The 14,743-nt window shown below is 38.4% G+C and overlaps 2 protein-coding genes across 2 annotated transcripts; both read right to left on the bottom strand.

Annotated features, from left to right (window-relative positions):
* Positions 1-269: 269 nt before the first annotated feature.
* LOC112568253 lies at positions 270-7,113 on the bottom strand. Its single transcript, XM_025245454.1, has 9 exons — positions 6,913-7,113; positions 5,253-5,579; positions 4,181-4,314; positions 3,729-3,939; positions 2,742-3,029; positions 2,141-2,395; positions 1,758-1,892; positions 1,241-1,328; positions 270-981 (listed from the first exon to the last, which is right to left on the bottom strand). The coding sequence occupies exons 1-9, from the start codon at positions 6,980-6,982 to the stop codon at positions 978-980; spliced, it is 1,512 nt and encodes a 503-aa protein (XP_025101239.1). The 5' UTR covers positions 6,983-7,113; the 3' UTR covers positions 270-977.
* Positions 7,070-14,282, bottom strand: LOC112568254. The gene is made up of 9 exons (XM_025245455.1): positions 13,974-14,282; positions 13,213-13,511; positions 12,367-12,500; positions 11,262-11,463; positions 10,761-11,048; positions 10,320-10,574; positions 9,524-9,667; positions 9,195-9,290; positions 7,070-8,895 (listed from the first exon to the last, which is right to left on the bottom strand). The coding sequence occupies exons 2-9, from the start codon at positions 13,304-13,306 to the stop codon at positions 8,834-8,836; spliced, it is 1,275 nt and encodes a 424-aa protein (XP_025101240.1). The 5' UTR covers positions 13,307-13,511; positions 13,974-14,282; the 3' UTR covers positions 7,070-8,833.
* Between the last annotated feature and the right edge of the window lie 461 nt (positions 14,283-14,743).

Genomic DNA, 14,743 nt, shown 5'->3' on the forward strand with positions numbered 1-14,743 from the left:
GTTTATAAATATACTTTCTTTGTGGTTGTCAGTATGGCTTACTCTTTTCTGGTTTCTCCCTCGATGTAAACTTTACCAGCCTTCTAAAGTTAGTCATCTATATCATTCCAGCTCGCTGGTGAATGTCTCCGTAGTCACAACGTGAATAAGACGTAGGAGAGTATTCATCACTCATTCATACTCACTTCACCTTGTAGTTGTTAACACTAAACACATCAGCAATCAACTGTCAAGCATGAACGCGCACCTATATATAAATATAACAAATAGGCTTTAACACATTTGGTAATTTAAAGCTCCAATGTTCTCAATTAGTTCTTTCTTTTCTTTCTCCAATGACTAATAAGCATAAATCAGGAAGAGTCTCAAATTAATTATTTATCACAATCTAAAACAATGCTGATTGAATAAAACGCGACTTTTCTGTACATCAAATCCAAAAGAATACAATTATGTCCTCACTGTAACAGAAAAACCTGCATAGTATGTACAACACTCATAATAATCCAGCTTTCTAACAGTTTATAAAGCGGTCTTCTCTGTTTGCAGGGCTAGCTGTCGGGGGGATTCCTATGTAGGTTTCCTCTCTCCTCCCTCTTTAGCCTTATAGTACAAAATTTCTTCTAGGCGGAATGGCACCACTGCCACTGCGCCGAGTCACAATGTAAACTTCGGTATATTTTTAGATAAATATTAAAAAGAAATGAAAGAATACAGTGATACGGTGATTTAATGGGTGGGTCGAAAAATACAATGTTTTTCTGGTCTTTTATCTTCTCTAGCTATCTTGGTCTGCTATTCATAAGTTAAAGTTGAGCAAACAATATATTTATACACAAAATCTAGACTACAAAAAATATGTTGTTATGTGTTGGTGTTGGATGAAACAATAATATATTTAAACATTAACTTAAGGAAGTTGAACATTTTGATAGTAGCTAGTGTCAGAACCAGGGTGAGGCGCGTTGTCTTCCACGTTACCTGCAAACATTAAGCAAGATAAACGTTAAAAAAAATACATAACAAAACAATACATAAAGTAAGAAACAGCAATCTCAACAAGAATTCAAGGGGAACAACTCTAACCTACTTGTTTTCTCTGCAATCTTTGGTGCATGGCGCTGATAAAAAAAAGTGCGCCATGGAAACAAATAAGTGAGAATACAGTTGACTCACTAAATGAATCTTTTTTTGAGACGAGTTTTTAAAAATCTGATAATCAGTATATAGTGACAATTACTTTGAATTATCTCCCTTCCTGAGGTCTGGAATAGACCTGCGTAGTAGTGCTCTTGGGAATCTGACAACTGACTTTTGTTTAGGTCCACCTGAAACACGAAAGTGTCTCCCGTTTACACGCGTGTTCAAAAGTGCAGAAAAATATTCACCTAGTAGTTTTATTTAAAATGTTTATTATAATTTAATAATGAAATATGTGTTTCTTGTATGCTTATGACTGACAATATACTTTAATGATTAGCAATAAAATTTTGATTCCAAATTCTACACATACACTTATACTCTAACAAGAAAACGCATTTTCAAAAAAACATTTGAGGTGCTAGACATAGAATTTCAAACATTAGTTTTTAGTAATAGTAATTTCAAGAGCTGTTGTAATGTTTTATTTTTGGTAAGAAAGCCTTTGTAACAGAAGCAATGGTTTCGTAAGGATACTTTGAAATGTAGTATTTGTGTAGATGTGTGGTTATTCAGACTCGAATACTGTAGGTGGACACGTATTCTTTATCACCGACCTGTTGCACGACGTCTGCAAATCCACAGGACGACCAGCACAGAACACACCAGTAGCACCAACACACCAACGGTGACACCGACACTGGTGCCAACACTCTGCGCCATGGTGTTCCGCGCCATTTTGTCCAAACAGTCTACAACAGAATCAGCATTTCACTTGGTTGTTATCTTTTGGAAGTTTCAAAAGCTTGCTTAAAAGTTAAAAATTATACATGAAAGACAACTGTTCGATGAATAAGCAGAGAATAAACAAAAAAAAAAAAAAATGAAAATTAGCTAGAAAATAAGTTGTCTACAAACAATGTCTAAGAAACTAGATATAAGATATAGACCTACTGGATTTTACAAGGAAATGCTAATTTTAGATGTTCTGCCAGCAGACCTGAGACTGTGACCCTCGCAGTGGCTTTAATGTTGTGGCCGTTATTGAAGGGATTCGTGACCGTGCACGTGACCTCCTTCCCGTCATCCTCCGCGCCACGTGATCTAAACGTGCACACGGCACCTCGCTGACCTTGACACAGTCCACCCCACTGCATCATGCCAGATGTGAAGGGTTTGATGTCGTCCACACTGCAGGTCGCCATGACCAAGCAGTTTTCCGACTCCACCTGGATGCTCACATCTTTTGGACCATCTATAAAAGAACATTTTTTATTTTCCTTTAGAACGTCTTTATATCTTCACAGAAGTAAATAGTCGGTTATTAGGTAAGAACTCTTTAAAGTCACTCTTGTCAGAAAGTTCAAGTGTGTATTTTTTTTATCTAAACGAGCTTTTATTTTACTGCTTGTCGATATTAACTGCGTTCCCTTTGTTGAAAACATTTCCGATCAATTAATTTTAAATTACCTTGTTTTATTCGAAATGTACATACACAATAGTTGGTTACCTTGGCACCTATCTTAACAACAGATTTCCCCCTTTCTGTGTGTGGAGAGTGAGAGAAAACTATTCCCTGGATAGGCGCGTGGGTTACTCACAGGCTACGTTGTCCGTCACGACCACGTGCTGCTTGACCACCCAGTCCAGCTGACACGTGACTTGCAGGCCATCGTGCGTACGGTTCACGCGGTTCGTGGGAAACTGCAGCTGTGTGACGCCATTCTGACCAGATGCTATGACGTCATTTCCTACAAGCCACATCAGTCGGCCGGGGGGCGTCCCAAGCGACGTAGTGCTGCACTGACAGTTGATGGGACCCACTTCCGGTACATAGGTCAGGCGACAGTTTGTGCTGGGTGGCGAGGGTTCTGATATTTTAATGGAACCTAATTGCATGGGACATAGCAAACACTGTAATATATTTCAAACGAACAAAAAATTTGACCGAATGTAACTTTTGGTGGTTTATTAATTTGACTTAGTATACTTTATCGCCTTGTAAAATTTACTGAAAGTGTGAGATGCAGATGCACTCGTCACAACTGCCTGTATCGCTGCTAACAACAGAATGTTTCCAACATCTTCCGCATATATTATCAAAAGTTCTCGTCAGTTAAAATTGCAAAATTATATCTTGTACTTCTGGCTCTGCACGAATTCCAGTATGAACACCAACTCTGGAGTCAGCTCACAATATTTGCTTTTTAAATTGTTGGCAATGATGAATCAAAGGTCAAACTAATGCGACGATAAAAGGGTTTGTAATATTTAGACCTTTTAAATAGAAGTTTGATTATTACCTTCCATCTGGGCATTTGTGTATGTGTTTTAAAATAATGACTGAACTCGAGGAAACTTTCAGAGTGATCCTATACTGATTGTTCAAACAAACTAAATAATTTCGAAATAAGTCATCTTTACTGTGTGCTTTTAAAATATATCTTGGAGACAGCACAGTAAAAATATGTTGTTTTGCTTCTTTTAATTTCTGTTACTTACGTCAGTAGAGGCTAATGATTCATAAGTATTTCATAGACTAGTTTCGTTACGAAGTAATCTCGTTAACTCATTCTTCACTCCCTTACCTCTAATCTTGGGATGAATTCTCATATTCGTCGGTCCATCAGGGACAATGTCGCCAGTGTAATAATAGTTACCACCCTTGCTCGGAAAAGACCACGTGACAGCCAACGTCCCCCTGTAGTATGTCTGCCCGTCAGTGTATGGTTGAAATGAAGTTTTAGACACGACAGGTGGTAGTCGGGAAAAATATTGATATTGTCCGGATTCATGCATCTGAAATACATAATCTCAGACTTAAGTATATATCAGTTGTAGTAGAATCAATGAAAATTCTTAACTGTTCATTATAATAATATAGAAAGCTGTATTTTGTTTGTGTTAGGTGCTGAATTAATTTTTAATAATACGAGCAGATTATTCCGAAGACACATGTAGAAAGAAGGAGATGGAGATAAAATAAACGGGAGAGATAACACTCATAATCATTGAACTTTACTTCAAATAACAGTAATACCTGTGTAGAGTACTCTTTTATGTCAACATAATAAAGGTCCATCGCAGAGAAAACCTTTTGAGTTGAAAACACAGCAGTTAGCGTCCAGTCCTGGAGATTTGTTATCACACTGACATCGTCGAATTGAAAGGGATCTGGTGTTTAAAAAACAATATTGTTCGTTGCAATCTTTAATCATAGAAAGAACAAAGTGCTGCGGTTACTTCGAGTAAAAAATAATTCCCTCGAAATTGTAATAATTTATAAACTGCCTCACTTTTTGTTTTTGGTTTTGTTAAATTGTATTTAAGGATTTGCCACACGTATTCCTGTGAACAGGAGCAGGTACAGCGCTATTTATAAAACAAAATTATTGACACTATGCATGAAGAAATCACACAACCGATGAACATAAATATCATCTTGTTGTTGTTGCTGCTGCTGCTGCTGCTGTTGATGATGATGATGATGATGATGATGATGATGATGATGATGATGATGATGATGATGCTGTTGCTGCTGCTGCTGCTCTTGCTGCTGTTCTTGTTGTTGTTGTTGTTGTTGTTGTTGTTGTCGTCGTCGTCGTCGTCGTCATCATCATCATCATCATCATTATTATTATTATTATTATTAAGCAGTGTGATTTTGGCAACTTTGGTTACATCCACACCATTAGTCGACCCCCACCAGCCATGGTAGGAATATTTGATTGTGCGAAGGTCAGGGGCTATGTAAGGTAAGTCTACTTTGCTCATTTTTTATTGTTATTTTCTGGGTTCAAAGATGTTACTTATAGATGAAGTAATGCTAAGAAAAAAAAATTGCACATGCAACTTACACGGAAAAAACACATTTTGACAAAGTCACATTATAAATCCCCAATGAGAGTAAAAGAGAGACGGGAGGCAGAAGATGAGGGATAAAGCTAAAGAGATGAACGAAGAAGAAGCTTTTTGATAAGTGAAAATATGCAAACTAACTCAAAGAACTGATGAAGCTTTAATATATTTACCGTGTAAACAAAACTGATAATATAGAAGACAGACAAGAACAGGCACAAACATATATCAAATAATATCCTGGCAAAACTTACACACGATGTCTTGGGTGCAGTTATCAGACAACGTGGTGCCGTTACTGAAGAGTTTTAAGCACACCAGCGTGCCCGCCATTTCCCTCGTAGCAATAAAAGAAATGCTGCTGTACCAGTAGTTGTTTCTAGTTATGCTGGTGACCCTCGAAGGCAGTGACACACAAGAATAGCTGGGGTCACACCTGCCGAGACTGACGGAAGTTCCAGACAGTGGAAATAAGACCCAGGTGAGTGTAGTGTTGGGAGACAAGCTGTCACACCAAGAAGAAGACGAGCTTAGCTCTCTAAGTCTCCTCATACCGTTTTCATTGCACGTGATGCTCGTGCCTTAGAAGAGAAAACAACCACAAGACAACAATACCACACATTGACTAACAGGACTAAACCCACTATAAGAAAGCAGATCATAGTTATCATGAGAATCTTCATTACAAAAATTGCTACATTTTTATTGCTGCTGGGGGTTGGCTGCAATATAGAGCAGGAGACGTTATTCAAGTCATCAGCTTATATATAGATATCGACGATGATCACTTTCCCAATTTGTCTTATATTTCCAAGCGAAGTTTAAAAAAAAATACTTTATGATAATATAAACAATTCAAGGTAAGTAAACTTAGTAACATATAAAAGACAAAACATTAATTGTAAAAAGTCGTGCTGTGTGTTATTTGACTTGGAACTGCCAGTAGGTAATGTCTCTTTATTACATATCTGTCAGTACAGCCACAAATCTTTGCTCCCACCGATGAAAGTAATGCTTAGCAACAGACTGAAGAAAGAAAATATACCTGTCGAGAACAACACCGATGCGAATATGGTAGTTAATGCTAAGTTTATTTAGAGGTCAATTTTTAAAATGTAACAAAAATCAAGAAGGGAGCCAGGCTAGTATATCATGTGCCGACCCCACTGCCCTGGATTTTTCAAGTCAATGCTGAATGACATTAAATAACAGAAAGATTCTCATACCATTCAATGACAAAATTGTGTTTATGTGTAGTCTGGTAAACTGTAAGTGTTTACATTTCGTTAAAATCTGTGAATAACTCAAATCGAAACCGGTGAACAGGGAAGAACAGTAATAGTGTTTGTTTGTTCATGTTGATGTAAAAGTCAGCGAGAGCATTCTGAGTAATGGAGGTTATTTCCCTTTCTGGGCTGTTAACAGAAATGAAAGAAAAAAAGGAACAGAAAGTTATGTCCTGATTAAAGTAGTTTATTATCGATAAAAGCTTATTAACGCACCATTATCACATTATTTGTAAAACTTATGACAGTTTCTAACAAGCATTGTAACTGAACTAAACGCTCTGGTGTCACTAAGTGTGGATACTATAACTGACAGTACACTGCACAACATCGACAGTCTTACCTACATATGATCTATAAATAGTTCTTTCTCAGTCGTCTGCATAATTTGAAGTCAGTCATGATCGGGTTACTTCAATGAGGCTACACAATAGCTACAACAGGAACGGTAGCAAATATAGAAACCACAGGTAGGTATGATGGTGGTTGTGTGGATGTTTCAAGCGGAGAGACGAGCTTCATCTCTGCTACTAAGGTAGCTCAATATTACTAAATGTTCCTTCATGGGTGGTGATTGTCGGATGGGAGAAATCATATAAGAGTTGCATTTATAAACTATTTTACGTACCGTCTGCTTTTTGATAGGTGATCACAAGTAGCACAAGTGTTATTGCCACGGGCGTGGTTACCAGCGCCATGTTTACGAGGAGTTACTTATAAACACCTGCTCCAGGTAACTGGTTTGAGTTTTACTGTAAGGTGTTTCCCCCTGTTTCGATTTTTTATTTTGCGACGTGTTTAACTGTTGGAGTACACACCCCGACCAGGACGTAAGGAGGCCAAGCATGAGTCTGCACCTCGACACCTGTGGTAGGGCGGGGTGTGAGTGTGTGTAGAGCTGTGGCTGTGTTTATCAATCGCCACGCTCCACTAGGCAGAAGGCTGGAGCTTGAATCCACCTGACATGTCTGCCCTTGTCAACATCAGTCCCTCGATCCCAAGATAGTTTCTTTGTTCGTGAAACTGGTAAAACCGCTCGGGCTGTTGCTGTTTAGCTAATTTGCAATGACTGTACTATGCTCAGATTACATGCACCGTGTTATTTGTTGACGATCGCGTGGCACACACACACACAAACACAAACACACACACAAACACATACACACCTAACCAAACCAACGAGTGGGCCTACAGACTGAACAGTGTAAGCATGGACACGGCTTTCGGTTATGACAAGTTGGTGTTTGTGTTGCGTATCACAATAGAGACTAGTGAATTGCTCTTTGTTATGATTTTCGTGTATCAGTGTGTGACCATGACACGAGTATTGCGCGGAGTGATTAGTAATCACTAAAATAAAGCACGAGGTAATCTTGCGCACGATACACTGAATGCCGGAGCGGTTCTCCTCTTCCAACAAAATTGTGTTTAATTATTGGTCTTCATTAAAGAATGTGTTTCTCTAAGCTCTGATGACACTCATGGAGAGTTTGTTATAACTGAAAAAAATCTTCACTTGACTTTATTTTAATATTTTGAATAACACTCCAGAACATTTTACTGGTTCAGTCCTAATATTTCTGCACACAATTTTTATTTAAACATGGAAAAGAAATGAATTTATGGCATGCAGAGAGTCGATGAGGAATTAAAGTGAAAAAGAGTTGAAAGAAAGTTTTAAAATTACAATCATATACCATCTGCATAACCTAAATAGTTTTTTTTTCCAGTTAGTCAAACAATCTGAGGCTGTTAGTACCAGCCGTTTATTAACAGTCATTTTATCTTTTTCGTTTGTATGATGGTTTCGCAATCTCTCTGTCCATGTTAGGCATAGTCTGATAAATATTGTCCACATCTGTTCGAAGATAATTGATATCAAACAGAGGAATTTTGCCTCTTTCTGTGACCAACAAATAGTAAGGAAAGTTTCACACCTTTTTCAATACCTGAACATGTACTAACGAGAGAATTTGTATTATTAAGCTCAGGTACCCGTTATGCCATGGCTGTATGTAAAAAGCAATAGGCACCTGAACTCGTATGGCATCTGCAGTCCAGCTGCTCAACCTTAGATGAATTCTCAGTGGTGTAAGAGAGATACTGTAGATGGGCACATGAATATCCTTGATGTCTGTTTTATTTCTGTGTATTTGTCACTTGCCCTTTTTTAATTTGCTAATATTTTTCACATAGGCGATAATATTTTTCACTGTTGACATCTTTTAACGCTGCACCTTGCAACGAACTTTATGTCTTTTTTTTATTTATTTATTTATTTATTTATTTTTGTGACTAGAGCACCTTCCCAAGTTCAAATTGGTCATTGGGACAAATAAAGTTGGTCATTGTCATCACTTCTAAAGTTTCATTAGTTTCTCTAAGGACTCCTCATATATATATATAGTTAAGCGAGAGGAATAAAAGCTGTGTATATATATATAGTTTGAATAGAACAGTCTAAACTATATTATAGATAGAGGTACAGATATATCACAAGATTGACCATCAAAATTTCCCTCCAACGTTTCATACATCAGCGCCTGGGCCTAAGTGTTGTGATACACATTAGGTTCAAACCCGGGGTTCCTTGTGCTTGGTTTCGCGTTACCTGAAAACAATAAACACGACTGCCCAGTAGTGATGCTACACAGAAAAATAGTCAAACGAATTTTTAACGATTTCAGAAATTCTGAATTACATGGCTTTGTTTTGATTGTGTTCTAAGGAATCAGCAATGATAGAGTTAACAGACTTGTGTGCTTGGTCCTACGGACTTGCTAGGTCTGTAAGATGGTGGGAAAACTTAGAAACTACTGTTTTAAGACAAGAGCAAATCAACCACCCAGCTACGATTGTGAGTGGCACACCATTATTAGATAATAGAACTCAGACGATATTTCTACGTACGCTGATTAGTCTCACTGGACGATCCTTCGAATAGACCGGAATAGTGGTTTTCTTCGCAGTCTTTTCGACTCCCAACTGACTCATTTCTCGTTTCAGCTAAAAACAAAAAGGAACTCATAGGTATACGTGCATACATATGCACAAGTGTGCATGTAAAATCCACCCAAGCATGATCAAAACCGTGGTGGATGACAGTAGATACCATCAAGTGGACATCTTGGAGATATACTTTCATTTATCAATAAGAGACGTTTATTTCCAGATATGTGATTCTGAAGTTTATATTTGTGATGATAATGTCACTGGGAATATAACAACCAAACACATACCTGCAGAATGACGTCTGTGAATCCACAAGAAGACCAGCACCAGACACACCACCAGCACCGACACACCGAGGGCTGCCCCCACACTCGCACCTACACTAGTCGCCATGGTGTCCTTCACAGGGATGCTGCTAGTAGACACACAGTCTGTCACAGACAAACGATCATAGGAAGTCACATTTAATTTGTCAGGAATGTATGGCTGCTTATAACTTCGGTTTTTTAATAACAATAAATAAATCTATTGCTAAGCATAATTAAAAAACTGCTCAATGAATCAAAGAATGAGAAGATTTTTACATTCAAAACAAGATGGTAAGAAAATGTGTAGTTCAAAACATCTTTATATATGGCGGTAGAGTGTTTCAATCTTCATGGTAAGAATCCTGAGAAACTGATTGGCTTTATTTGCTGCTAACCCAAATTCCTGAGAAATTAATAGGCAGCTCTAAATTATTGTTCCTAAATTTATCATTATTTCTTAAAACTGTGTTCACGGGTTGGCAAAAAGTATGATGCAACAAATTTATCACATATTTCACATATTCATTGCCTTTTTTATTTAAAAAAGTGTTGTTTCATTACCAAAACCAAAACACAGGTTAGTCTTGATTTTTAGTTGACATAGCTAGATAGATAGAAACATGCACGTTTGTTTTTTTTTAAATTATCCCATGTTATACTCATAGATTTTTTAATTAAATTATTCTCTCAGCCCTAAAATATTTACACACACAAAGAAAACATTTTTCACCATCAAAAACTTTGTAAAGTTTTATTCTACTCTCTGGTTATTTACCTGTGAGCGTGACGTTGACACTTCTGGTGACACTGTGTCCGTTATTAGCATTGTTCGTGACTGTGCACGTGATCTCTTTCCCATCATCCACCGCGCCACGGGAGGTGAACACACACACTGCCCCCTGCTGACCTCGACACAGACCGCCCCACTGTATCATGTCCGGTGTGAATGGTTTGACCTCATCCACAGTGCAGGTCGCCGTGACCCCACAGTTGGTGGATATGACCTGGATGCTGACATCTCTTGGACCATCTGAGCGACGCACAAACATAGTGGCATCCTATTACTCTATTTCGCGTCAAACTATTATGTACGAACTCTCATTTGTCTTTTTTATTTTTATTTTTTTTTTGTCAGGTTAGAACCTGTTAAAAGTTAAAACCATGACTATGAAGGGAAGCTATTGTGTGTGTGTTTCTACGCATTTACACTACTCACACGCTACACTGCTCGCCACAGTCACGTGCTGCTTGACCACCCAGTCCAGTTGACACGAGACTTCTACGCCATCGTGCGAGCGGTTCACGCGGTTCGTGGGAAACTGTAGCTGCGTGACGCCATATCCCCCAGATACTATGACGTCATCCCCAACAAGCCACTGCAGTCTGCCAGGTGGAGTTCCTAACGACTTAGTGCTGCACTGACAGGTGATGGGACCCACTTCCGGTACATAGGTCAAAGAACAACTCGTGGTCGGTGGAGATGGCTCGGATATCACAATACAACCTTGTAGTCAACAAATAAAACACAGATTAGCGCACATTTCAACTTTAAGAAGTAGAAGCAAACAGGGACTTTAGAGTTCATGGCATTGCTTCATAGTCACACTGTGTTCATGTCACAAAGCCTAATATATTTGTTTGTGTTCACAGATCATTTGAGTGGTTTTGTCACCATTATTATTAACAACAATCATTAACTCGTAATCTACTTCCTCACCTCTTATTTTTGGATGAATTTTAAAATCTGTTGGTCCATTTGGAACGATGTCACTAGCGTAGTAATAGTTACCACTCCTGTCCGGAAGAGACCACGTGACCGTTAAAGTTCCCCTGTAGTACAGCAGCTTGTCGGTGTATGGTTTTAAAGACGTTTCAGACACAGCGTGAGGAAGTCGAGATAAAAAATTAAAGTAATACCCCTGAAACATAATACCGTTATCAACTGGATTGTGTTTCCACATTATGACCATAAGCTTCAGTGGACTGATGCAAACAACAACTTGAAGGGATTCTAAAGGCTTGTGATAAGGCTGTGGCGACAGTCAAAAGTTTCAAAACTATATTTAGTTACAATGACAGACCACGAGAGCAACACAGGAGGAATATACGATTTCTCACTTAATTACAACTAATTAGCACTATGTCGGTTGCCGATGTTTATAAAAATTGAAAAAATCCAGTGAAATCGACTCTTGTGTCCTTCCGCCGAGTAACCACGATAGCTTCCCGAGATGGTCAAGCAGACGAGTCTTATTGTGACGTCAGAATCTTGTTGTGACGTCAGTCTCTGACAGGAAGTGTCTGTGGTCATTGCGAAGATTTGACGTCGTCTGTTTACTCGTGTGACGCACTCTGTGTGTCAGGCTTGTAAGGCTCTGTCTGTCGGAAACTGATGAAAAGACAATTTTGAATCTTTTCCATCTTTTCGTGGCAATCGGGTGCAGCACATTCTCGAGGCATGGTTATCACTATGGAAACCACACGTCGTAGGGTCACGTGACGGAGAACGAGACTTCGTTGAAGCAAAAAAAGAGTCCTGTGTAATTTCTCTTATTTGACACAACATTCTACTAAAAACTTTCAACGTTTTCCACATGAACACACATATAAATAGACGAGATTCAAATTTATCCTACTCTTTACGCGATTCTAAGCAGTTTTATTTTGCCTTTAGAATCCCTTTAACTGTTGTGTGAATTGTCTACGTAGCCATGAGATGGTCATTAACTCAGAGAAATACAGACAGACAGGTAGACAGAACTGAAATGTAATCAAATAAAGAATTCGGCAAAATAAGTGGATGATTGGAGCTATCTGCTTACCCCTGAGGTGTACTCTCTAATGTCCACGAAATAAGAACCCAAGGCAGAGAAGACTTTCGACGTGGTGAATACCGCAGTCAGACTCCAATTTTGAAGATTTGTTGTCACATTGAAATCGTCAACTCGAAATGGATCTGACATTAAAAACATAAATAATATTTCCTCTTGTAAACAAAAGGTACGATACTAATTACTCCCCAATAAATTCAACAATCCTTGTTAAAGTAATAGATTGATTTAATCTGCACACTGCTGGCCTCGTAAATGTTGAATAAACTACATAACGAGGTTTAGCAACAAATATCCATTTTAACAAACAAAAACTTTTTCAGTCTGTTTTAGAAAAATTATCGTGGCCATCAATATAAATATAGCTGATATATTCTAGCTTATAAGAGGGATCTAACTGTCTAGTGCATCCTGCATGAAAGGCTATCCAAAACTATTTTCAGTTTTGCTCAGTACCAAATTCTTATTCTCAAATGATCGTTTTTAGCTTTTCTCCATTTGTAGAGTACAAGAAAAATTATAAACTGATATTTTCAAATGATTTGGGGGAATGAGGCAACAGCTACATTTATGTAGCTACTGTATGATCTCGCCCTAAAATTTAACGTTTTTTAAAGTTTGGTTTACAGGCTGTTTATAAACAATCTCTCTAACGGCTTACGATACATTGTGTCTATATGTGGCAATGATGATGATTGATGATTGATGATTGATGATTGATGATGATGATGATGATGATGATGATGATGATGATGATGATGATGATGATGATGATGATGATGATGATGATGATGATGATGATGATGATGATGATAATGATGATTGTAAGTTTCTTACAAACAATGTCCTGGGTGCAGTTATCGGACAACACGGTGCTGTTACTAAAGACTTCTGAGCACACCAGAGTTCCTGCCATTTCCTGCCTGTCCATCGATATGCGCTTCTGATCACCGGATGCAGTATCTGACAGGAACCAGATCTGGAGCACGTGGCAAGAGATACTGTCTGTCCGGTACGTGAAATGAGAAACCAGTTGACTGTCGTCATGTTGAAAGACAGGTAGCTACAAGAAGAATAGGGCGTGGAATGTTCTGTCTGCCTTATGACGCCATTATTGTAGCACGAGATAGTGATACCTGCCGAAACGAAAGAAGTGAGTAAGAAGGCGATTATCAGGACCAAGACTACGACAACGAAGACCATCACGATAATTGTAATTATGATGTCAATAATATAGCTTGGAAACGCAAACATTAAATAGAAAATTAAAGAGAAAATCTTAACTGTATGCGAGCCTGTCCTTTAAGATTTCTATGTTCTGCTTAACTGTCTGTGTATGTGTGTGCTTGTACTTAGGTGAGCATAATCCTGCGAGAGAATGGAAGAGAACGAGAAAAAAAAGAAGGGACAACAATGTCAACGAGTTTGTGCGTCTGAGTGACAACCTTTACGAAGAAACGTGGAAATCGCTACAAAAATACACCTAGAATGTTAGGAAGGGTGCAAGATATCTAGATTTCTCTGTGTATTGACACCCTACATCCTTGAGGAGATCAGGAGTAATTTACAAAAAGTAGCAAAGAAAAATGTGTACGTACTGTTCACGTTGTAACACAAGACCAGCAGTATCACAAGACTCGTGGTCACGGCACCAAGCACCAGCGCCATGCTTTGATACTAACACCTGATCACACCGTTATGATCTTTCTTGGATCTGTTTGAAAATGTTTTGTCCTGTGCTTCCTCTACCATTTATAAACTCATTGCCCGTTGTAACCAGGAAGGTTGTAAAGTTATATGTTCGTAGGTCAAGGAGGACGGGGTCAGATACGTTTAAGTGTCGTGAAAGCGCTTGATACCAATATAACGAGAACCTGGTCTTCTGCAAGTACTTTCTGTTGTCATCAATCTTTTCTGCCACTCTTCATACGATGTTTTCTATACGTTTCACATCCTGTTAACGACAGGGGTTATATTATGACAAACTCATCCAAACACCTGTAAACCAGGGGCGGGTAATCTTTTTTCCTCCAAGAGCCATTTTGATATTTATGACATCATTCACAGGCCATACAAAATTATCTGCTTAAACATCAGCCCACTTGGTAAAGCAGTAATTTTCCCACAGTGTTTTAACACTTTTATAACATGTACAAAATAGCCTGCCTGACACTGTTGTCCTCTGAGTCACCCCAATCCGCCTTTTTGGAATTAGGTGCGCGAATAACATTCTCTGCTCCTATAAAAAGTATAGTGAGACAACAGCTTGGAGGATACAGAGTATACAGTAGCAAAATATTTTTTCAAATGCGCAATTTTCTGTTTCTGGTTGTGCAGTGAAGTTGCATTATTCATTAATAATAAAAAT

The sequence above is a fragment of the Pomacea canaliculata genome, linkage group LG7 (assembly GCF_003073045.1).
Source record: "Pomacea canaliculata isolate SZHN2017 linkage group LG7, ASM307304v1, whole genome shotgun sequence".
NCBI classification, from domain to species: Eukaryota; Metazoa; Mollusca; class Gastropoda; order Architaenioglossa; family Ampullariidae; genus Pomacea; species Pomacea canaliculata.

Coding starts and splice junctions, on each gene's coding strand:
- LOC112568253 (XM_025245454.1), bottom strand. CDS start 6,982: ATGGCGCTGGTAACCACGCCCGTGGCAATAACACTTGTGCTACTTGTG. Junction 4,315..5,252: donor CTGCACCCAAGACATCGTGT/GTAAGTTTTGCC, acceptor TTTAAACACCAG/ATCCCTTTCAATTCGACGAT. Junction 2,396..2,741: donor CGTGACGGACAACGTAGCCT/GTGAGTAACCCA, acceptor GTTCTTTTATAG/ATGGTCCAAAAGATGTGAGC.
- LOC112568254 (XM_025245455.1), bottom strand. CDS start 13,306: ATGGACAGGCAGGAAATGGCAGGAACTCTGGTGTGCTCAGAAGTCTTT. Junction 11,464..12,366: donor TTAGAGAGTACACCTCAGGG/GTAAGCAGATAG, acceptor ATTATGTTTCAG/GGGTATTACTTTAATTTTTT. Junction 10,575..10,760: donor TGTGGCGAGCAGTGTAGCGT/GTGAGTAGTGTA, acceptor TGCGTCGCTCAG/ATGGTCCAAGAGATGTCAGC.